The 17050-nt window shown below is 50.3% G+C and overlaps 2 protein-coding genes across 12 annotated transcripts; one reads left to right on the top strand and one right to left on the bottom strand.

The window, feature by feature from the left end:
* The first annotated feature begins 3839 nt into the window (after positions 1-3839).
* Positions 3840-7304, top strand: LOC126495553 (H-2 class I histocompatibility antigen, D-37 alpha chain-like). Its single transcript, XM_050133148.1, has 9 exons — positions 3840-3914; positions 4297-4378; positions 4537-4806; positions 5050-5325; positions 5861-6136; positions 6264-6377; positions 6559-6591; positions 6731-6778; positions 6919-7304. The coding sequence occupies exons 2-8, from the start codon at positions 4315-4317 to the stop codon at positions 6772-6774; spliced, it is 1077 nt and encodes a 358-aa protein (XP_049989105.1). The 5' UTR covers positions 3840-3914; positions 4297-4314; the 3' UTR covers positions 6775-6778; positions 6919-7304.
* A 1288-nt stretch (positions 7305-8592) lies between these two features.
* On the bottom strand, positions 8593-16933 carry LOC126495556 (H-2 class I histocompatibility antigen, D-37 alpha chain-like). 11 transcript variants are annotated; one of them, XR_007590169.1, is made up of 8 exons: positions 16623-16930; positions 16090-16162; positions 15658-15927; positions 15157-15432; positions 14347-14622; positions 14106-14219; positions 12936-13053; positions 8593-9680 (listed from the first exon to the last, which is right to left on the bottom strand). XR_007590169.1 is itself a non-coding variant. In XM_050133150.1 (7 exons), exons 2-7 carry the CDS (start codon positions 16142-16144, stop codon positions 13016-13018), a joined length of 1029 nt encoding a protein of 342 aa, XP_049989107.1. In that variant the 5' UTR covers positions 16145-16162; positions 16623-16930; the 3' UTR covers positions 8593-13015. The 11 variants fall into 11 exon arrangements, 8 of the variants coding, with proteins under 8 accessions (XP_049989107.1, XP_049989109.1, XP_049989110.1 ...); XR_007590168.1 differs by having other exon boundaries at positions 11262-13053; XR_007590170.1 differs by lacking the exon at positions 14106-14219 and having other exon boundaries at positions 16623-16928.
* Between the last annotated feature and the right edge of the window lie 117 nt (positions 16934-17050).

The following is a 17050-nucleotide window of genomic DNA, read 5'->3' on the forward strand; positions in this document are numbered from 1 at the left end:
GAGAAACCTTGTCTTAAAAAACAAACAAATAAAAAAGGATTCTATTCTGCAGTAGCTGTACTTGTTACTTTTAAAGACCTACACACACACTATTTATTTTTTCAAGACATGATTTTTCTGTGTAACAGTCCTGGCTGTCCTGGAACTCACTTGATAGATCAGGCTGGTTTCGAACACAGAGATCCACGTGCCTCTGCCTCCCGAGTGCTGGAATTAAAGACGTGTGACACCACCACAGGGCTTAAAGACCCATTTTTAATTGAGTTAGATTAAGCAGAAGATCTCAGTGAGGACAGCCTGCATCTCCTGTGGATCCGTTCCTGGCATTTTTACCCCCTTGGGCTTCCTTCATTCTCTTGACCAAAGGTTTAAGACGTTCTGCAGCATAGGGCTCATTTTCCTCAGTGCATTCTTTCTCCAGAGCAGCACTTTCGGTGTCTGTGTTGAAAGATGCATGAAGTAACGGGATGCTGAATCTTGCGTGTGTTGGTAATAGGCCTCTCACCCTCTTTATTTATGTTCCAACAACATATCGGCCAACCTCATCAGCTTCTTCAGAAAGATGGAAAAGCTGTCAGATTCTGCCAACCTTTTGGGCCCCACCCACTGAGACAGTAGTATCTGCCAGTGCAGGAACCTCCTTGTCTCCTTTGCCTATAATAGCCAAGTTGTGGACACCCAGATTGGCATCCACAATGCATCTTTGAACAGACTTACTTGGACTTCCTCTGCCCAGTTTTCATGGTCTGCAACAAGAACGTCCCTTACACAACAGCAGGCACACTCTGCTGTGGGTCCAGACATCTTGCTTCGTGGGACAGCCTTGTTTGTCCTTCCCACCACTGATTCCGACCACGAAGCCCTTCCACTATTCACCCTTAGCATCAGCAGCTACTTCTGTGCCCTTCTCATGGGAAGTGCGAAGCTTGCATTCATCATCCACTTCCAAGAGTTCCTGACAGCTGGTGGCTGGGAAGGAGATATTCCCACGGCCAGGAGGTACCTAGGAAGTGCCATGAAAAAGAACCAATAAATGTATTTTAATGTAGACCTTAAGCAGGAGGATCAAGAGAGGTGCCAAGAAAAAGAGAAAGATGAACGTTAAGAAAGAAAGACAAGCCTGGCGGTGGTGACACCTTCAATCCCAGCACTCAGGAGGCAGAGGCAGGAAGATATCTTTGTGCAAGGCCAGTCTGGTCTACAGAGTGAGTTCCAGGACAGCCANGAAAGAAAGTATACCAAGAGCATGAGTGTGGGCTTGTCACACTTTGTCGTCTTTACAAATAGCTGTATACATTACTGGGATGAGTTTTAAAGGTATTAGCCTCAAAAGTGTTGCTTAGGAACTTAAATGAGATCAGTTTACAATTGTTAAGTGAATCTAGAACACAGGGGTGCAGGAAAGAAGGACCTCTCTGTAAACATGTTAACAAGCTGAGACTCCCAGAGACTGCCTGGGAGAGGATGGGGTTCTCTTCAAGGTCGCACATTTCCTTGCCTTAAACTTGGATCATTACTACCTTGATGCTGCTCTTCCAGAGGACTCGGGTTCACAACCTTCTGTAACGTCAGTTACAGGGTACCGATACCCTCTGCAGGCGTCTTTATTAACTTTTGCCAATCTGTGCAGATCTGTGTCTGCAGGACCTGGGATCTAAGAGCCAGCAAGAATGAGGCAGACTAGTCTAATGTTATAGACAAGCTTACTTCCATTTCAGTATACTTTTATACGTGAATGTAACAAAGAAAGCAGTGAACCAAGTCCACCCACAGCCCCCTCTAAACTGAATAGGAAACCACCTCTCAGGCTGCATTTGTGCAGAACCTGGGACCTGGGACCCGGGGCGACTGGAACCCAAGTTCCATCCTCGGCGAATTGGAGCAGTCCTAACTTCCGACCCGCGGTCACACACCATTGCAGGTATGCTTGTCGCAGCAGCCGGACAGGGCCCAAAGTCTGCTGGGTGTTCTTGACATTGTGTGTCTCCCTTTCCCAATACTCAGGCCCCTCCTGCTCCATCCACAGCACCCTCGGCCCCATCCTGGAGATCTCCTGAAGCTGTTGGAGCACACAGATTGTGTGTCTTCCTCACAGCTGACAAATGAACCACGGTTGCTGGAGGCCAGGCGGGGGACCCTGCAGTGTAGAAATGGCTCAGCTAGCGTGAGCCTCAGGAGACAAGCTGTGAGACCCCCGAACGTCCCCCACTTTCCCCAGCTCAGGATCCCAGGTGAAGGCAGGGGAGACATTGACCAGGGCAACCGAGTTATGTTGACTGGGTACTGCCCCCACCCGGAGCCCTGTTCTCTCTGGCAGAGTCCTTTTCACTCCCCGCTAGCTTGGGTCTTGACAGCAGCTTGTGCCAGGAAGCAGAAGAGTGTGGACGCGATTCCTGTGGATTGTTGTCCTTTGGAACCTCTATGTGACTGACTGGTTTCTCTAGAAATTGAGAGTGCAACATTTATGTCCAGGGAGAACACGGTCAGGGTTGAGACTGTGCCTGTGGAAAACCAGTGCTGGCATCGTTCTGGCGCTGTTAGTGAAGAAAAATGCAGGGCTGGAGAGATGGCTCAGTGGTTAAGAGAACTGGCTGCTCATGCATAGGACCCGGGTTCAATTCCTTGCACCCACATGGCAGCTCATTCCTGCCTGCAATTCCAGTTTCAGAGTATCCCACACCCTCACACACAGATATACATGCAGGCAAAACTCTAATGCACATGAAATAATAAAAAAAAAATTAAAAAGAAAATGCTGTAAGAGCCGTTCTATGACCTGGGACTTGAACGGAACCCATGTCTTCTGACTGTTGGACCTCTTGGCCACATTGCTTCTCTGAGCCTTGAGGTAGAGTCTATGTAGGTTTTGGTTCTTTAATTTATTTTTAAGTTATGTTTGTGTGTTTTTGAGTGTGAATATATAGGTGCGGTGCCCAGGGAAGACAGATTTTCTGGAGCTGGAGTTACCTGTGGTTGTAAGCGCGCCATGAGAGTGCTGGGAACCAGCTGCGGGTTCTTTGTAAGACCTAGGAATGCGCTCTTGAGAGCTAAGCCATCTCTTCCTTCCGTGGGAGGATTCTTTTTAATACTTTGTCCCGTGTAATATTAGAAATTACACTACTACTATACAAGTGGTACTTATGAGATGGCTAATGATAACGTGACTCCATCATTGAATGTTTCTGTTCTGCTGTATTAAAACCACAGCGTCTGAACTCAGCAATTAGAGCAGCTCACACCTGCCTGTAACTCCAGTTCCAGGACTTCTGTCTCCTTCTTCTGGCCTTACACATACTACAGGCATGTGATAGACTTGGCCTCCATGCAGGTAAAATACACAAAATAAAATTTAAAACAGAGAGAGAGAGAGAGAGAGAGAGAGAGAGAGAGAGAGAGAGAGAGAGAGAGAGAGAGAGGAGACTTAGCTTTATTGAGTCAAGACAAAGTCTCAATTCCTTAGAAGTGGCTTTCAGATTCCGAGAGCATAAAGATGTGGTATGATTTGAAGCATACATTGGTGGTTTCAATCTTGCTCTCTCTTGCTTCCAGGTTCATCTACATGAGCAGGGGCAGAATCTCACAGCCTGCTGCTCCCAGGCTCATATCTGCTTCCCCGTTTTGCCACTGCCGCATCTTGCCATCCTGCCCCACCCCCAGCTCTTTTCATTGCTTCAGGCTACAGTGAGTACACTCGAGTTCAAGCACTTCGAGCCCCCCCCCCTCCCCCAGAGTCCTGAAGGTGGAGCTAGCAGAACGAGCTGGATCCCTGGGGACAGAATTTCAGAACCTACTCCACCTCTACATCCAGAGTCACGACGGTGAATGACTTCCGGGTCGGGGATCACGATCCCTCACGACCCAGAGCAGGGTCCCGAACTCCCCTGACCCCAGTGTTCGAGATTCCGCAGGAGGCTGTGGGTGTCTGAGTTTTGCTTTAGTTTGGGGACTGTTCCTGCGGTGGGCGGTATCGGGTTGGCCGGGCTGGGTACGGGCCAGGTTCCCACAGTATCCAGGACATTCACAGCTGCCCGAGAGTGAAGAGGACACGGTCCCCTTAAAGTCCTAGGACTGGAGTGACTTTTGACAGCATTTTCTTTATTAAAGACACCAGAACAATGCCAGGCACAGTTTTCCTTACACACAGTTCCTCTTTCAGCTTTAATCGAGTTCCTCTTTCCTGGCATAAATGATGAGTTCACAGCTCTCATTGGACACCGAGTTTCTAGAGAAACCAATCAGTGACACAGAGGTTCCAAGTAAAGCAGTTTACAGAAATCGCTTCTACACCCTTCACAGGCTCCTGTGCAGAGGACCATGTCTTCTTCTTCCTGGCTCAAGCTGTTGGCAGGCGCCATACTTCTGTTCCAAACACAGGCTAGTGAGTAAGAGGTGGGGAGACTGCGGGATGGAGCAGCGAGGCGGGTGGGGGCAGTACCCAATAAACGCATCTTACTGCCCTAGCCCATGTCTCCCCTGCCTTCACCTGGGACCCTGGTCCCGGGAGGAGGTCGGGGTCTCACCGCTGGACTCCCCCAGGATCGCACTCGCTGCGGTATTTCTATACCGCCGTGTCCCGGCTCGGACTCGGGGAGCCCCGGTTCATCGCCGTCGGCTACGTGGACGACCAGCAGTTCGTGCGCTATGACAGCGACACGGAGACTTCGAGGGTGGAGCCGCGGGCTCCGTGGATGGAGCAGGAGGGGCCGGAGTATTGGGAGAAGGAGACGCGGAAAGCCAGGAACACGGGGAAGAACTTCAAATTGAACCTCAAGACCCTGCTTGGCTACTACAATCAGAGTGACAACCGTGAGTGACCGCAGCCTTGATCCCAGACACGACCCCTCCATCTCCCTTGAGACAGGCTTGGGTCATCTTCACCTGCTGAGCGATAGTTTCATCCAAACACGCGCCCAGACCCTCTAACAGGAAAGACTCCGCAGAGTTTGGCTCAGATTTCGGTGGCCCTTTTTTCTGAAAGATCGGGTTAAGGACGCAATGACAGCAGGCAGGGTGGCCGCAAGGCGGCGCTAACCTCTGTGTCCCCACCAGAACCTCACACTCTGCAGTGGATGTATGGCTGTGACATGGGTCCAGATAAAAGCCTGCTCCGTGGGTATTGTCAGGAGGCCTACGATGGCCGGGATTATATCTCCCTGAACGAGGACCTGCGCTCCTGGACCTCAACTGATGCGGCCTCTCAGATCTCTAAGCGCAAGTTAGAGAACATGAACGAGGCCGACCACCAGAGAGCATACCTGCAGGGCCCCTGCATAGACAGCCTCAAAAGATACCTGCAGCTGGGGAACGCGACCCTGCTGTGCTCAGGTACCTGGAGACCCATCCTCGCTTTACCTCGGTAGTGTGGGAGAAAGGCTCTGGGCATCCTCAGAGGAAGAACACTGTCCAGCAGGCACCGGGCTGAGGAATAAGGACAGGGAGACTCCAGGCTGCTTTTCCCATTGGGAGACTAACCCTTGTACAGCAGGTCAGCCTTGATGATGGCCTTGGACCACAGGAGCTTTTTCTCTCAGGCCTCCTTCTGTGCCCCACACACGGTGTCTTTGGAGTCTGACTCCAGATTTTCTGAGTCTCCTGGCCCTCACTCAGCTCAGGACCAGAATCCCTTCCCCTCCATCAGTCTGCAGAGCCCTGAAGCCTCCTACCCCAAATTGTCACTCACATCTTAGAGCATCCCCAAGAGCACATGACCCCGGGACCTGAGCTCTAGCTGGGGTCTACTAATATCAGGACACCCTAATCCCACCCCAGTTCCCCTGTCCATTCCCAGACTGGTCACATGGACACTGTTGAGTCCCCAGAAGAAAGCAAGATGTCTCATCTTCACAACTCTTTTCCTCAGATCCCCCAAAGGCACATGTGGCCCATCATCCTGGACCTAAAGGTGATGTCACCCTGAGGTGCTGGGCCATGGGCTTCTACCCGGCTGACATCACCCTGATCTGGCAGAGGGATGAGGAGGAGCAGACGCAGGACTTGGAGCTGGTGGAGACCAGACCTTCTGGGGATGGAACCTTCCAGAAGTGGGCATCTCTGGTGGTGCCTTCTGGAGAAGAGCAGAGATACACATGCCATGTGTACCATGAGGGGCTGCCTGAGCCCCTCACCCTGAGATGTGGTAAGGAGGAAGTGGGTGCAGAGGCTGGGGTCAGGGAAAGCTGGAGCCTTCTGCAGACACTCAGCAGGGTCAGGGCTGAAAGCTGGATCATGACCGTCACCTTCCCTACCTGTCCCTCCCTTCCCAGAGCCTCCTCAGTCCACGGTCCCCATCATGGCAGTCATTGCTGTTCTGGTTCTCCTTGGAGCTGTGGTCACTGGAGCTGTGGTGGCTGTGGTGATGAAGAGGATGAGAACCAAAGGTAGGAAAGGGCAGGGTCTGAGTTCTCTCTCAGCCACTTTTAGAAGTGTGCTCTGCCTCGTTAATGGGAAACACATCAACATCCCTCATTGCTGCTGTTTCTAACCTGGGTCTGCTGTCAGTTCTGGAAACTTCCTAGAGTTGGTGACTTCCCTGGTGTCTCACAGCTTTTCTTCTCACAGGCGGAAAAGGAGGGAACTATGCTCATGTTTTAGGTAAGTTTGGGGAGCAGGATTGTCCCTGAAACCCTTGGTGTGGAGTTGAGCTAGTGGGGAGCCCAGCCAGCTCCCAATTCCTCCTTCAGCCTCACCCTCTCAGTCTCCTGAATGTGCCTTGTCCTTTCTTCTTCCGCAGGCAGCAACAGTGTCCAGAGCTCTGTCTTGTCTCTGGAGGCTTGAAAAGGTGACACCCTGGGGACCTTGTGTTGGGGTGAGACAAGGAGGAGAGGACTGGGACCCAGGGATTCTCAGGATTCAGACATTTGAACGAGTCACAGCAGGCCTTTGAGATGTCTTTTTATATTCACTGTTCATGACTCTTAGTTCCTAGCTTCAGACTGCTGCCTCACGGGGACATGTTCTGATTCAAGAATCAACAAATCTCTGAAGCTGTCTGCTTTCTCCTGTGGAAACAATGTGAAGAACTGGGGAGCCCACCTCACCCCTGCACACCTGGATCCTGTCCCTGCACTGCCCTGTGCTTTCTTCCCAGCCAATTTCCTTGTCCAGCCAGGCAGGAAGTCACATTACCATCCTGTCACCTCCATGCTGCCCCGAGCTGCAGCCCGTGACCTCCCCACTGAAAATAAGAATCTGAATGTGAACTTAATTCTTCATGTGTCCTTGACATGGGACATTAGCACGTCAACCTAAAGGAGAAAATTCTGAGAGTGTGAGGGAGAAAATAAATGGCAGCATGGAGAACCTTCCAGGATCTGTGTTTGCTGTGCTGAGTGTTGGGGGGAGGGGCAGGAGGAGTCTGTGGGAGCTGAGTGAGGACAGGCTGTGCCAGGTGGCGCTCAGCCATGTGGTGTGCTCACTCCTCAGCTATGTCCTCCTTGGGTCTTCTGTCCTTGTCACTTAGTACAACCACATGGTGACAGAGCCTGGTCACAGGGACACAGGGATGGGCACAGACCTGTCCGTGTCCAGGATTATGAGAAACAGGGCTGCTCTGACAGGTTACCCTGAACTCAGTGCTGGTCACAGAGACACAGGGATGGGGATGGGCACAGCCCTGTCCGTGTCCAGGACTATGAGCAACAGGGCTGCTCTGACAGGTTACCCTGATCCATGTTGAGAACCTGTGGATCAGTCCTCTCTGCTGATCCTACAGACAGGAGTTAGATTCTGAAAGATGGGGAGGGGAGAAACTCCTGGCAACAGCCCTGGAAGGAGGCAGGAGCTCAGGAGACTGAAGCTCAAGTTCTCATCCCACAGGCTCCTCAGTGCAGGGGCCTAGGTGGACCTTGGGGGGACAAGAATGGAAAACACCTCCTACTGCTATCACTCAGGGACCCCAAACGAGGATGAGACAGACACCACTCACAGGAACAAGAACAGTTCCTCCACACTAACTAAAAAGAGAAGATATAGGGCTGAGTGATGGCTCAGAGGTTCAGAACACTGACTGTTCTTCCAAAGGTCCTGAGTTCAATTCCCAGCAACCACATGGTGGTTCATAACCATCTGTAATAAGATCTGATGCCCTCTTCTGGCCTGCAGGGATACATGCAGGCAGATGCTGTATAAATAAATAATAAATAAATCTTAAAAAAAAAAAAAAAAGACAAGAAATAAACACAGAAGACAGGGGGAAGAGCCACAGCGGCCCTGAGTTCAGGTAACCTGTCAGAGCAGCCCTGTTGCTCATAGTCTGGACGCGGACAGGGCTATGCTCATCCCTGTGTCCCTATGGCCAGGCCCTGTCACCATCTGGTTGTACTAAGTGACAGGACAGAAGACCCAAGAAGGACATAGCTGAGGAGTGAGCACACCACATGGCTGAGCACCACCTGGTACAGCCCCATCCTCACTCAGCTCCCACAGACTCCTCCTGTCCCCCACCATGACACTCAGCACAGCTAACACAGATTCTGGAAGGTTCTCCATGCTGCCATTTATTTTCTCCATCTGAAAGACCCGCCGAGCAGGGAGGCTCTCACTTAAGACTTGGGATAACACGTCTACCCAGGAACTCACGAGAGATGTCCTTGCTACAATCACACGAGGTTTATTGACAGGACAGGAGCCAGTGCACTGGGGCCGAAACTCATTTCCCATGCAGGGGTAGAGAGTTTGACCCCGAGTAGCTGGGAGAAGCAAGGTTTAAGGGAAAAACCATAACACAGTAATCCAAAGGGGGCAGGGAGGGCGTCATTGGAAAATTCTGAAAATACCAGTGATCACTGAAAAATTTCAAAAATAACAGTGATAATCACAAGGGGGTAACTCCCTGTTTCTCAAGATTATAATCTAACTTTATCTTCAGCTAGTTCCTAAAACAGAGTCACTGAACCAGTTAATCTAGATTTTTGGTGCTTCTCTCCCTGCTTAGATTTTTTGGCTCTATTTTTTCTGCTAGAGGGGTCAGGATTTATCCAGGGCTTTCTTTGGGAATACCTAGAGTTATCCAGGTCTTTCATCTCCCCACTTCTTCTAGTACCTAGTTCTAATCATAGAACTAGATTTCAATATCTTTTTGACCTTGTAATGCGCTATATTTGTGGCATAACATCAAAATCTGAACAGCACTTATTCTTTCTCTAATGAAAGTAATTAGTTTTAATTCGTTAAAGTACTGAGGGACCTGTGTTAGGGCAGTGGTACCTGTCCCAACACCGGCAGCTCCCCCGAGGCCCAGGATTACTGCTAATTTCAGAGAAATAGGTTCTCATCAAAAGCAAGTTGGGTGCTTGTCAAACTCATCTTCAAGCGTGTTAGCTGGATGATAAAAGACCCTAGGTACCAGTTGTACAAGCAATCTTTGGTGTCATTAAAAACCGATGCTGACACGCATGGTGTCAGGCCTGTATTACAAGCCCACTGTTTATCTAAACCAGGAACCAAATACCTGGTGTCAGGAGTCTTAGGGCTCTTAAGAGTCTCATTACATAACCTCGGTAAGAGTCAGCCTATGATTAGTCCCCCAAACACAAGCCTCCTGACTGGTAGTGTTGTCAAAGTCCCAGATACTTCAATTTGGGTAGTTTAGGAGCTCGCTTCACCTGGGAGGCATGGATCCAGGCAGATATGTATACTTCTTTCAGTTGTTCCCAGGTCTGGCGTCTCACCGTTTCAAGGGCCTTTAGGAGGAAAAAAATAAAGGTCTAGAAAGAATAGCATCGGGATTATACATTCCACCCGACTCAGTGAGTGGTGGTGGTCCCCTACATAGGATCTCATAAGGGGTGTTCCGAACCCAGAACAGAGCAAAGGGAAGGAGGGCTGTCCAGTCATTCCACCAATTTTGTAAAGGTCTCTTTTAGAACTCTATTCATCCTTTCTACCTGACCTGACTCTGGTCAGTAAGCCCAATGTCATTTCCAATTGATCCCTAGTGGGGTGGCCAGTCCCTGACTTACCTGGGCAACAAAGACAGGTCCATTATCAGACCTGATTACCTTGGGTATCCCAAACCTCAGGAAGATTTCTTCTATGACCTTAGCCACCCCATTGGCCGTCTCAGTCCTGGTAGGAAAAGCTTCTTCTACCCAGCCTGAAAAAGTAACTATAAAAACTAATAAGTACTTGTTACCATATCTGGCTGGCTAATTTCTGTAAAATCTACCTCCCAGTAGGCCCCAGGCCAGTCGCCCCTGAGCCCCTTCCCAGGAGCATATATGGAGTGTCCTGCATTAGTCATAGCACAGGACTTGCAGCTTTTGACTTCTTCTGCCAAGTCAGAGAGTCCCGTAACATACTAGTCGGAGGACCTAACCACATCTTTTAGTTTCCTGGCCCCCAAGGGGGTCAGGTAATGTAAGTTGGTAACACACTTGTGCCCTTCTTTTCGTGGGAGGACTAGTTTTCCTCCTCTGTCTCTACTGCCCCGTATGGGGTTTTCTTTACCAGTCCTAATTTGCCCATAACTTGATGGTCCTCAGGTTGTATCTAAAGTTGGTTTCACTGATATCATGATAATGTTTAGGCTCTTTGACTGCCAGGATTATTGCTCCTTGGGACACCTGTTTAGTGGTTAGGTCTGCCATCTGATTTCCTTTAGCCACAGCATCTCGAACTTCTTGGTGTCCTGGACAGTGTATGATGGCTACCTTCTTTGGCAAAAGTATGGCCACAAGGAGGCTCAAAATTACTTCTTTACTTTTTATGTCTTTTCCTGCAGATTTTTCTTTTTCGAGACAGGGTTTCTCTGTGGTTTTGGAGCCTGTCCTGGAACTAGCTCTTGTAGACCAGGCTGGTCTCGAACTCACAGAGATCCGCCTGCCTCTGCCTCCCAAGTGCTGGGATTAAAGGCGTGTGCCACCACCACCCGGCTTTTTTTGTTTGTTTGTTTTTCAAGACAGGGTTTCTCTGTGATTTTGGAGCCTGTCCTGGAACTAGCTCTTATAGACCAGGCTGGTCTGAACTCACAGAGATCCACCTGCCTCTGCCTCCCGAGTGCTGGGATTAAAGGCGTGCGCCACCACCGCTCGGCTCCTGCAGATGTTAACAGTCCTCTCTGTCTGTATATTGCTCCGTGTATATGGACAGTGGCAGATGTACACCTGCTGTCAGTGTAGATGTTGATAGACTTCCCCTCTGCCATCCGTAGAGCTGGTATCAAAGCCACGAGTTTGGCTTTCTGGGCCGACATCCTTCAGGGAGGCTACTGTCCCAGATTACTTGCTTCCCATCCACCACTGCTGCCCCCGCCTTCCGCTTACCTTCGGACTCCCAGGCCAAGGCTGATCCTTCAGATCATTTCAGATACCAGCTTCTTCTGCCAAAATGTCAGTGCAGTGATGGGTAGGTGAGGAGTCATCAGATCGGGCAGTAGGGCAGCGGGATTGAGAACAGCAGGGGGAGCGAAGGTCACTGGTTCAGTCAACAAAAGGCTTTGATCACCTCCGGCCTGGTTCAAGTAAGCCTGACCTGGGCCTTCAACTTTGTTAACAAGTCTCTTTCTAATAAAGGTGTGGGACACTCAGGGATAACCAGGAAGGAATTTGTCCTCTCCCCAAATCTACAGTTCGTAAGGTGGTCCACGGATATTGTTTCTGTCCAGTTGCTCCAATAACTATAGTCTTTGTATTCTTTAGCTTCGCCAGTGGTTGTTTCAGCACAGAGTACTCAGCCCCTGTGTCCACTAGAAAACCCATAGGGGTCCCCTCCACAGTCAGGGTTACCCTAGGTGCAGGGAAGGGGGTCCGAGCCCCATCCCCCTAATCATCTTCTTCTGGGGCCAGTACCTTCGAGGCCCTTCCTTTCTCCTTTGGGCATTCTCTTGCCCAATGTCCTTTTCTTTGCAATAAGCACATCGGTCTTTGTCCAAGAGGTGCCTCTGTCCATCTTCACTCATCTTTGGTCTTCTGTTGCCCAGGTTCTATCTGTCTAGGCCCTGTCTTTCCTTTCTCTCCTACCACTGCGGCCAAAATTCAGTCAAATTTCTCTAGTCTACAATCCCTCCGGTCCTCTCTTCTGCCTCCCGCCTCTCTCTCTCTCTCTCTCTCTCTCTCTCTCTCTCTCTCTCTCTCTNTCTCTTCCTCAGTCTCTCACTTACGAAACACTTTCTCTGCCTCCTTAACCAAATCCTGCAAGATATAATCCTGCAACCCTTCTAACTGCTGTAACTTTTAATATCTGATGCTGACTCTCCTATGAAGGCCATAGCTACTGCTGCTTGCTGACCCTCAGAGGTTGGGTCAAAGGGAGTATAACGCCTGTAAGCCTCCTTTAAATGTTCAAGAAACACAGATGGTGGTTCAACCAGCCCCTGAGACCTGCCACGAGAACCCTGCGGGGATAGACTGTCAGCAGCTCCCTACCTGGTTTAAGTTAGACCTTGAAAACATACACAGGGAACTAGATACGGCCCATTTCTGTTTACACATTTTTTTTTTTTTACCAAAAATCTCTCTTGCTTTTTAGACAACACACCAAAAATTTCCCTTGCTTTTTAAACAACATACCAAAAATCTCTCTTGCCTTTTAGACAACATAAACTCTTACCAAAGTCTTTTTTGTGTTTTTTTTTCTCAGTGGAGATATATGGCTACATTTTAAACAAGAACAGCACTTAAAATCCTGTGCCAGTGTGAAACATTTGAGACCAGCAATGGTTTTTTTTTTTAACACTAACCAACAATGATTTGTAAACAACAGCACATAAAATCCTGTACCAGTGTGAAACATTTGAGACCAGCAATGTTTTTTTTTAACACTAATCAACAATAATTTGTAAACAACAGCACATAAAATCCTGTACCAGTGTGAAACATTTGAGACCAGCAATGGGTATTTTTTTAACATTAACCAACAATAATTTGTAACCAGTTCCTATAAATGATGACAGATACTTATAATACTTATAAACCATAGGATCTGAAAGAGTTCTTCACCCATGGAGACAAGCCTTGGTCAGCTTTGACGAGAGGTTTGAGGCGTGCAGCTCCCAGGGCAGGTGGCTGGAACTTGTCCATCAGCACAGGGGGGTGGGGGGCAGGGTGGTACGCAGCACTGGGGAAAACAGATTGTTAACCACTACAGCCCATAGCGATTACCCTCAGATTTATTGTTTAGTGTTGGAAATCCTATTGGGGTACATCTGCCTTCTACAACTGTGTTTGGAAGCCTCAATACCTTGTAACAGCAAGGCTGAATAGCCCAGCCAGCCATACAAGCATGCTGCCTGCAGCCACATGCTTGGGGCCGAGGCTGACTTTTTTTAATGAAATATACCCCTATGCTTATGGCCCTATCTCTGAAGTCTTGTAAGTGGTCACATTATCAAAGTCAAAAGAAGTCATGATTTGAGTACATGATGGCGCCAAAAAAACCAACAACACAGCTTCAAGCTGCTTTGTGGGTGTGACCTGTCCTGCTATCGAAATGAGACCGCCATCCACGCATGTCTCTACAGAGAACTGACCACGCCACTCAAGTGTCATACCACAGAACTGAGAAACACCACCGCGTATCTCACCAGAGAACTGAACATGCTACCTGTGCTTAAGACAAAACAGAGACCGAAGATACACAGACAAAGACTAACAAAACTTAAAAAGACAAAACCACTGATCCAGAGTCAAGGTCATAGTCTGTCCCAATCCTCAAAGTCACAAGCAAGATAAAATAAAAGACCGACTGAAGACACACAAGACACACAAACAAACAAATGTCCATCTTCACCGAGACAGACAAAACCATCCCAGAAATACAGACAGTCGAGAGGGCATACAGTTCCTCCAATCCAGAACTTCCATATCCTCACCAGCACCCAGATGGGAATCTCCCAGGCATCCCTGGGTCCCTCAACTCCACCCCAGGAGTTTCAGGGATAATTCTGTCCCCCCCCCCAATACTAACCTACAATGTGATCATAGCCTCCTTTTCCATGTGTGAGAAGAAAAGCTATGAGAAACCAGGGAAGACCCTAGGAAGTTTCCAGAACTGACAGCAGACCCAGGGTAGAGAGAGCAGCCACCAGGGGTGTGGATGTGTTTCTTATTAATAAGGCAGAGACACTTCTAAAAGGGGCTGAAGAGAACTCAGACCCTGCCCTTTCCTACCTGTGTTTCTCCTCCTCTTCCTCACAACAGCCACCACAGCTCCAATGATCACAGCTCCAAGGAGAACCAGACCAGCAATGACTGCCATGATGGGGACCGTGGACTGAGGAGGCTCTGGGAAGGGAAGGACAGGAAGGGAAGGTGAGGGTCATGACCCCAGCTCTCAGCCCTGACCCTGCTCAGGGTCTGTAAAAGGCTCCAGCTTTCCCTGACCCCAGCTCTGCACCCTCTCCCTCCTTACCCCATCTCAGGGTCAGGGGTTCCCTAAGCCCCTCATGGTACACATGACATGTGTATTTGTGCTCCTCCCCAGAAGGCACCACCAGAGATGCCCACTTCTGGAAGGTTCCATCCCCAGAAGGTCTGGTCTCCACCAGCTCCATGTCCTGAGTCTGTTCCTCCTCCTCCCTCTGCCAGGTCAGGGTGATGTCAGCAGGGTAGAAGCCCATGGCCCAGCACCTCAGGGTGACATCACCTTTAGGTCCAGGATGATGGGTCACATGTGCCTTTGGCGGGTCTGAGGAAAAGAGTTGTGAAGATGAAACATCTTGCTTTCTTCTGGGGACTCAGCAGTGTTCATGTGGCCATTCTGGGAATGGACAGGGGAACTGGGGTGGGATTAGGGTGTCCTGATATTAGTAGACCCCAGCTAGAGCTCAGGCCCCGGGGTCATGTGCTCTTGGGGATGCTCTAAGATGTGAGTGACAGTTTGGGGTAGGAGGCTTCAGGGCTCTGCAGACTGATGGAGGGGAAGGGATTCTGGTCCTGAGCTGAGTGAGGGCCAGGAGACTCAGAAAAGCTGGAGTCAGACTCCAGAGACACTGAGTGTGGGACACAGAAGGAGGCCTGAGAGAAAAAGCTCCTGTGGTCCAGGGCCATCATCAAGGCTGACCTGCTGTAAAAGGGTTAATCTCCCAATGGGAAAAGCAGCCTGGAGTTTCCCTGTCCTTATTCCTCAGCCCGGTGCCTGCTAGAGAGTGTTCTTCCTCTGAGAATACCCAAGCCTTTCTCCCACACTACCGAGGTAAAGCGAGGATGGGTCTCCACGTACCTGAGCGCAGCAGGGTTGCGTTCCCCAGCTGCAGGTATCTATTGAGGCTGTCTATGCAGGGGCCCTGCAGATATGCTCTCTGGTGGTCGGCCTCCTCTGCCTTCTCTGACTTGCGCTTAGAGATCTGAGAGGCCGCGTCATTTGCGGTCCAGGATTTCAGGTCCTCATTCAGGGAGATGTAATCCCGGCCATCGTAGGCCTCCTGACAGTACCCGCGGAGCAGGCGTCCATCTGGACCCAGGTCACAGCTATACATCCACTGCAGAGTGTGAGGTTCTGGTGGGACACAGTGGTTAGCGCCACCTTGCGGCCACCCTGCCCGCTGTCAGTCTGTCCTTAACCCGACCTTTCAGAAACAAAAGTGCAACCTAAACCTGAGCCAAATTCTGCTGGGGTCCTTTCTGTTAGAGGCTATGGGAAGGTATTTGGATGAAGATGACCCAAGCCTGATTCAGGGGAGATGAAGGGGTCGTGTCTGTGATTGGGGTCGCGGTCACTCACCGTGGTCACTCTGATTGTAGTAGCCACGCAGGGTCTGGAGATTCAATTTGAAGATCTTCCCCAAGTTCCTGGCTTTCCGTGTCTCCTCCTCCCAATACTCCGGCCCCTCCTGCGCCATCCACGGCACCCGCGGCTCCATCCTCGGAGTCTCCGCGTCGCTGTCGTAGCGCACGAACTGCGTGTCGTCCACGTAGCCGACTACGATGAACCGCGGCTCCCCGAGGCCGGGCCGGGACACCGCGGTGTGGAAATACCGCAGGGAGTGCGAGCCTGGGGGCGGCGCGCGGTGAGACCCCGACCTTCCTACCGGGACCAGGGTCCCAGGTGAAGGCAGGGGAGATAGGGGCTAGGGAAGTAAGAAGCGTTTACCGGGTACTTGCCCTCACCCGGCTCCCTGCTCCGTCCCGCAGAGTCTCCCCACCCCTCACTCACCAGCCTGCGTCTGGAGCCTGCTCGCCAACAGCTTGAACCGGGAAGCAGAAGACATGGTCTTTAGCACAGGGGCCTGTGAAGGGTGTAAAGGCGATTCCTGTAAACTAATTTACTTGAAACCTCTGTGCCACTGATTGGTTTCTCTAGAAACTCGGTGTTCAATTAGAACTGTGAGTTCATCATTTGTTCCTTAGAGAAAGGAACCCGACCGGAGTTGAAAGTGGAGTTGTGTATATCGAAAACATTGCCAGGCAATGTTCTGACGTCTTTAATAAAGAAAATGCTGTCAAAAGTCACTGCATGACCTAGGACTATAACCGGACCCGTGTCCTCTTCAGGATACTGTGGGCACCTGGCCCCGTACCCAGCCCGGCCAACCCGATACCGCCCACCCGCAGGAACAGTCCCCAAACCTAAAGCAAAACTCTGACACCCACTGCCTCCTGCGGAATCTCGGACACTGGGATCAGGGGAGATTCGGGACCGTTCGCGGGGCCTGAGGGATCGTGATCCCCGACCCGGAAGTCACTCACCCGTCCTGACTCTGGTTGGAGCAGGTTCTCTGGAGGAGCAGGTTCTGAAGGCAGGTTTGTATATTCTGTCTGTGCTCCTGTGGGTCCTCAGTGCTCCAGCTCCTTCTACTTGCTCCACTGTCTGTACTCAGGGCTCAATGCACTTGAACTCCATTGTCGCTGGAGGGGGCAGGATGACAGGACATAGCTGTGGCTTAATAGGAAAGCAGAGCGCAAAGTGAGATCTTGCTAGATGAACCTGGAAGGAAGAGTGAGCGAGATTGAATCACCAGGTTTTTATACTTCCCAAACCAAACCACACCTTTAGGCTCTCAGAACCTGAAAGCCACTTCTGAGGACTTGGGACTTTGTCCTGACTCAATAAACCTAGGTCTGTCTCTCTCTCTCTCTCTCTCTCTCTCTCTCTCTCTCTCTCTCTCTCTCTCTCT

Source organism: Alexandromys fortis, unplaced genomic scaffold, assembly GCF_014885135.2.
Source record: "Alexandromys fortis isolate MF-2015 unplaced genomic scaffold, M_Fortis_MF-2015_v1.1 scaffold_522, whole genome shotgun sequence".
Lineage (NCBI taxonomy): Eukaryota > Metazoa > Chordata > Mammalia > Rodentia > Cricetidae > Alexandromys > Alexandromys fortis.

Bases quoted from the DNA above. Each gene is read 5' to 3' on its own strand.
- LOC126495553 (XM_050133148.1), top strand. From the start codon at position 4,315: ATGTCTTCTTCTTCCTGGCTCAAGCTGTTGGCAGGCGCCATACTTCTG. The intron at 4,379-4,536 runs GTGAGTAAGAGG...GGACTCCCCCAG, and splicing joins TCTGTTCCAAACACAGGCTA to GATCGCACTCGCTGCGGTAT. The intron at 6,592-6,730 runs GTAAGTTTGGGG...CTTCTTCCGCAG, and splicing joins GAACTATGCTCATGTTTTAG to GCAGCAACAGTGTCCAGAGC.
- LOC126495556 (XM_050133149.1), bottom strand. From the start codon at position 16,144: ATGTCTTCTGCTTCCCGGTTCAAGCTGTTGGCGAGCAGGCTCCAGACG. The intron at 15,928-16,089 runs GTGAGTGAGGGG...CGCCGCCCCCAG, and splicing joins CAGGCTCCAGACGCAGGCTG to GCTCGCACTCCCTGCGGTAT. The intron at 15,433-15,657 runs GTGAGTGACCGC...GTGTCCCACCAG, and splicing joins CTACAATCAGAGTGACCACG to AACCTCACACTCTGCAGTGG.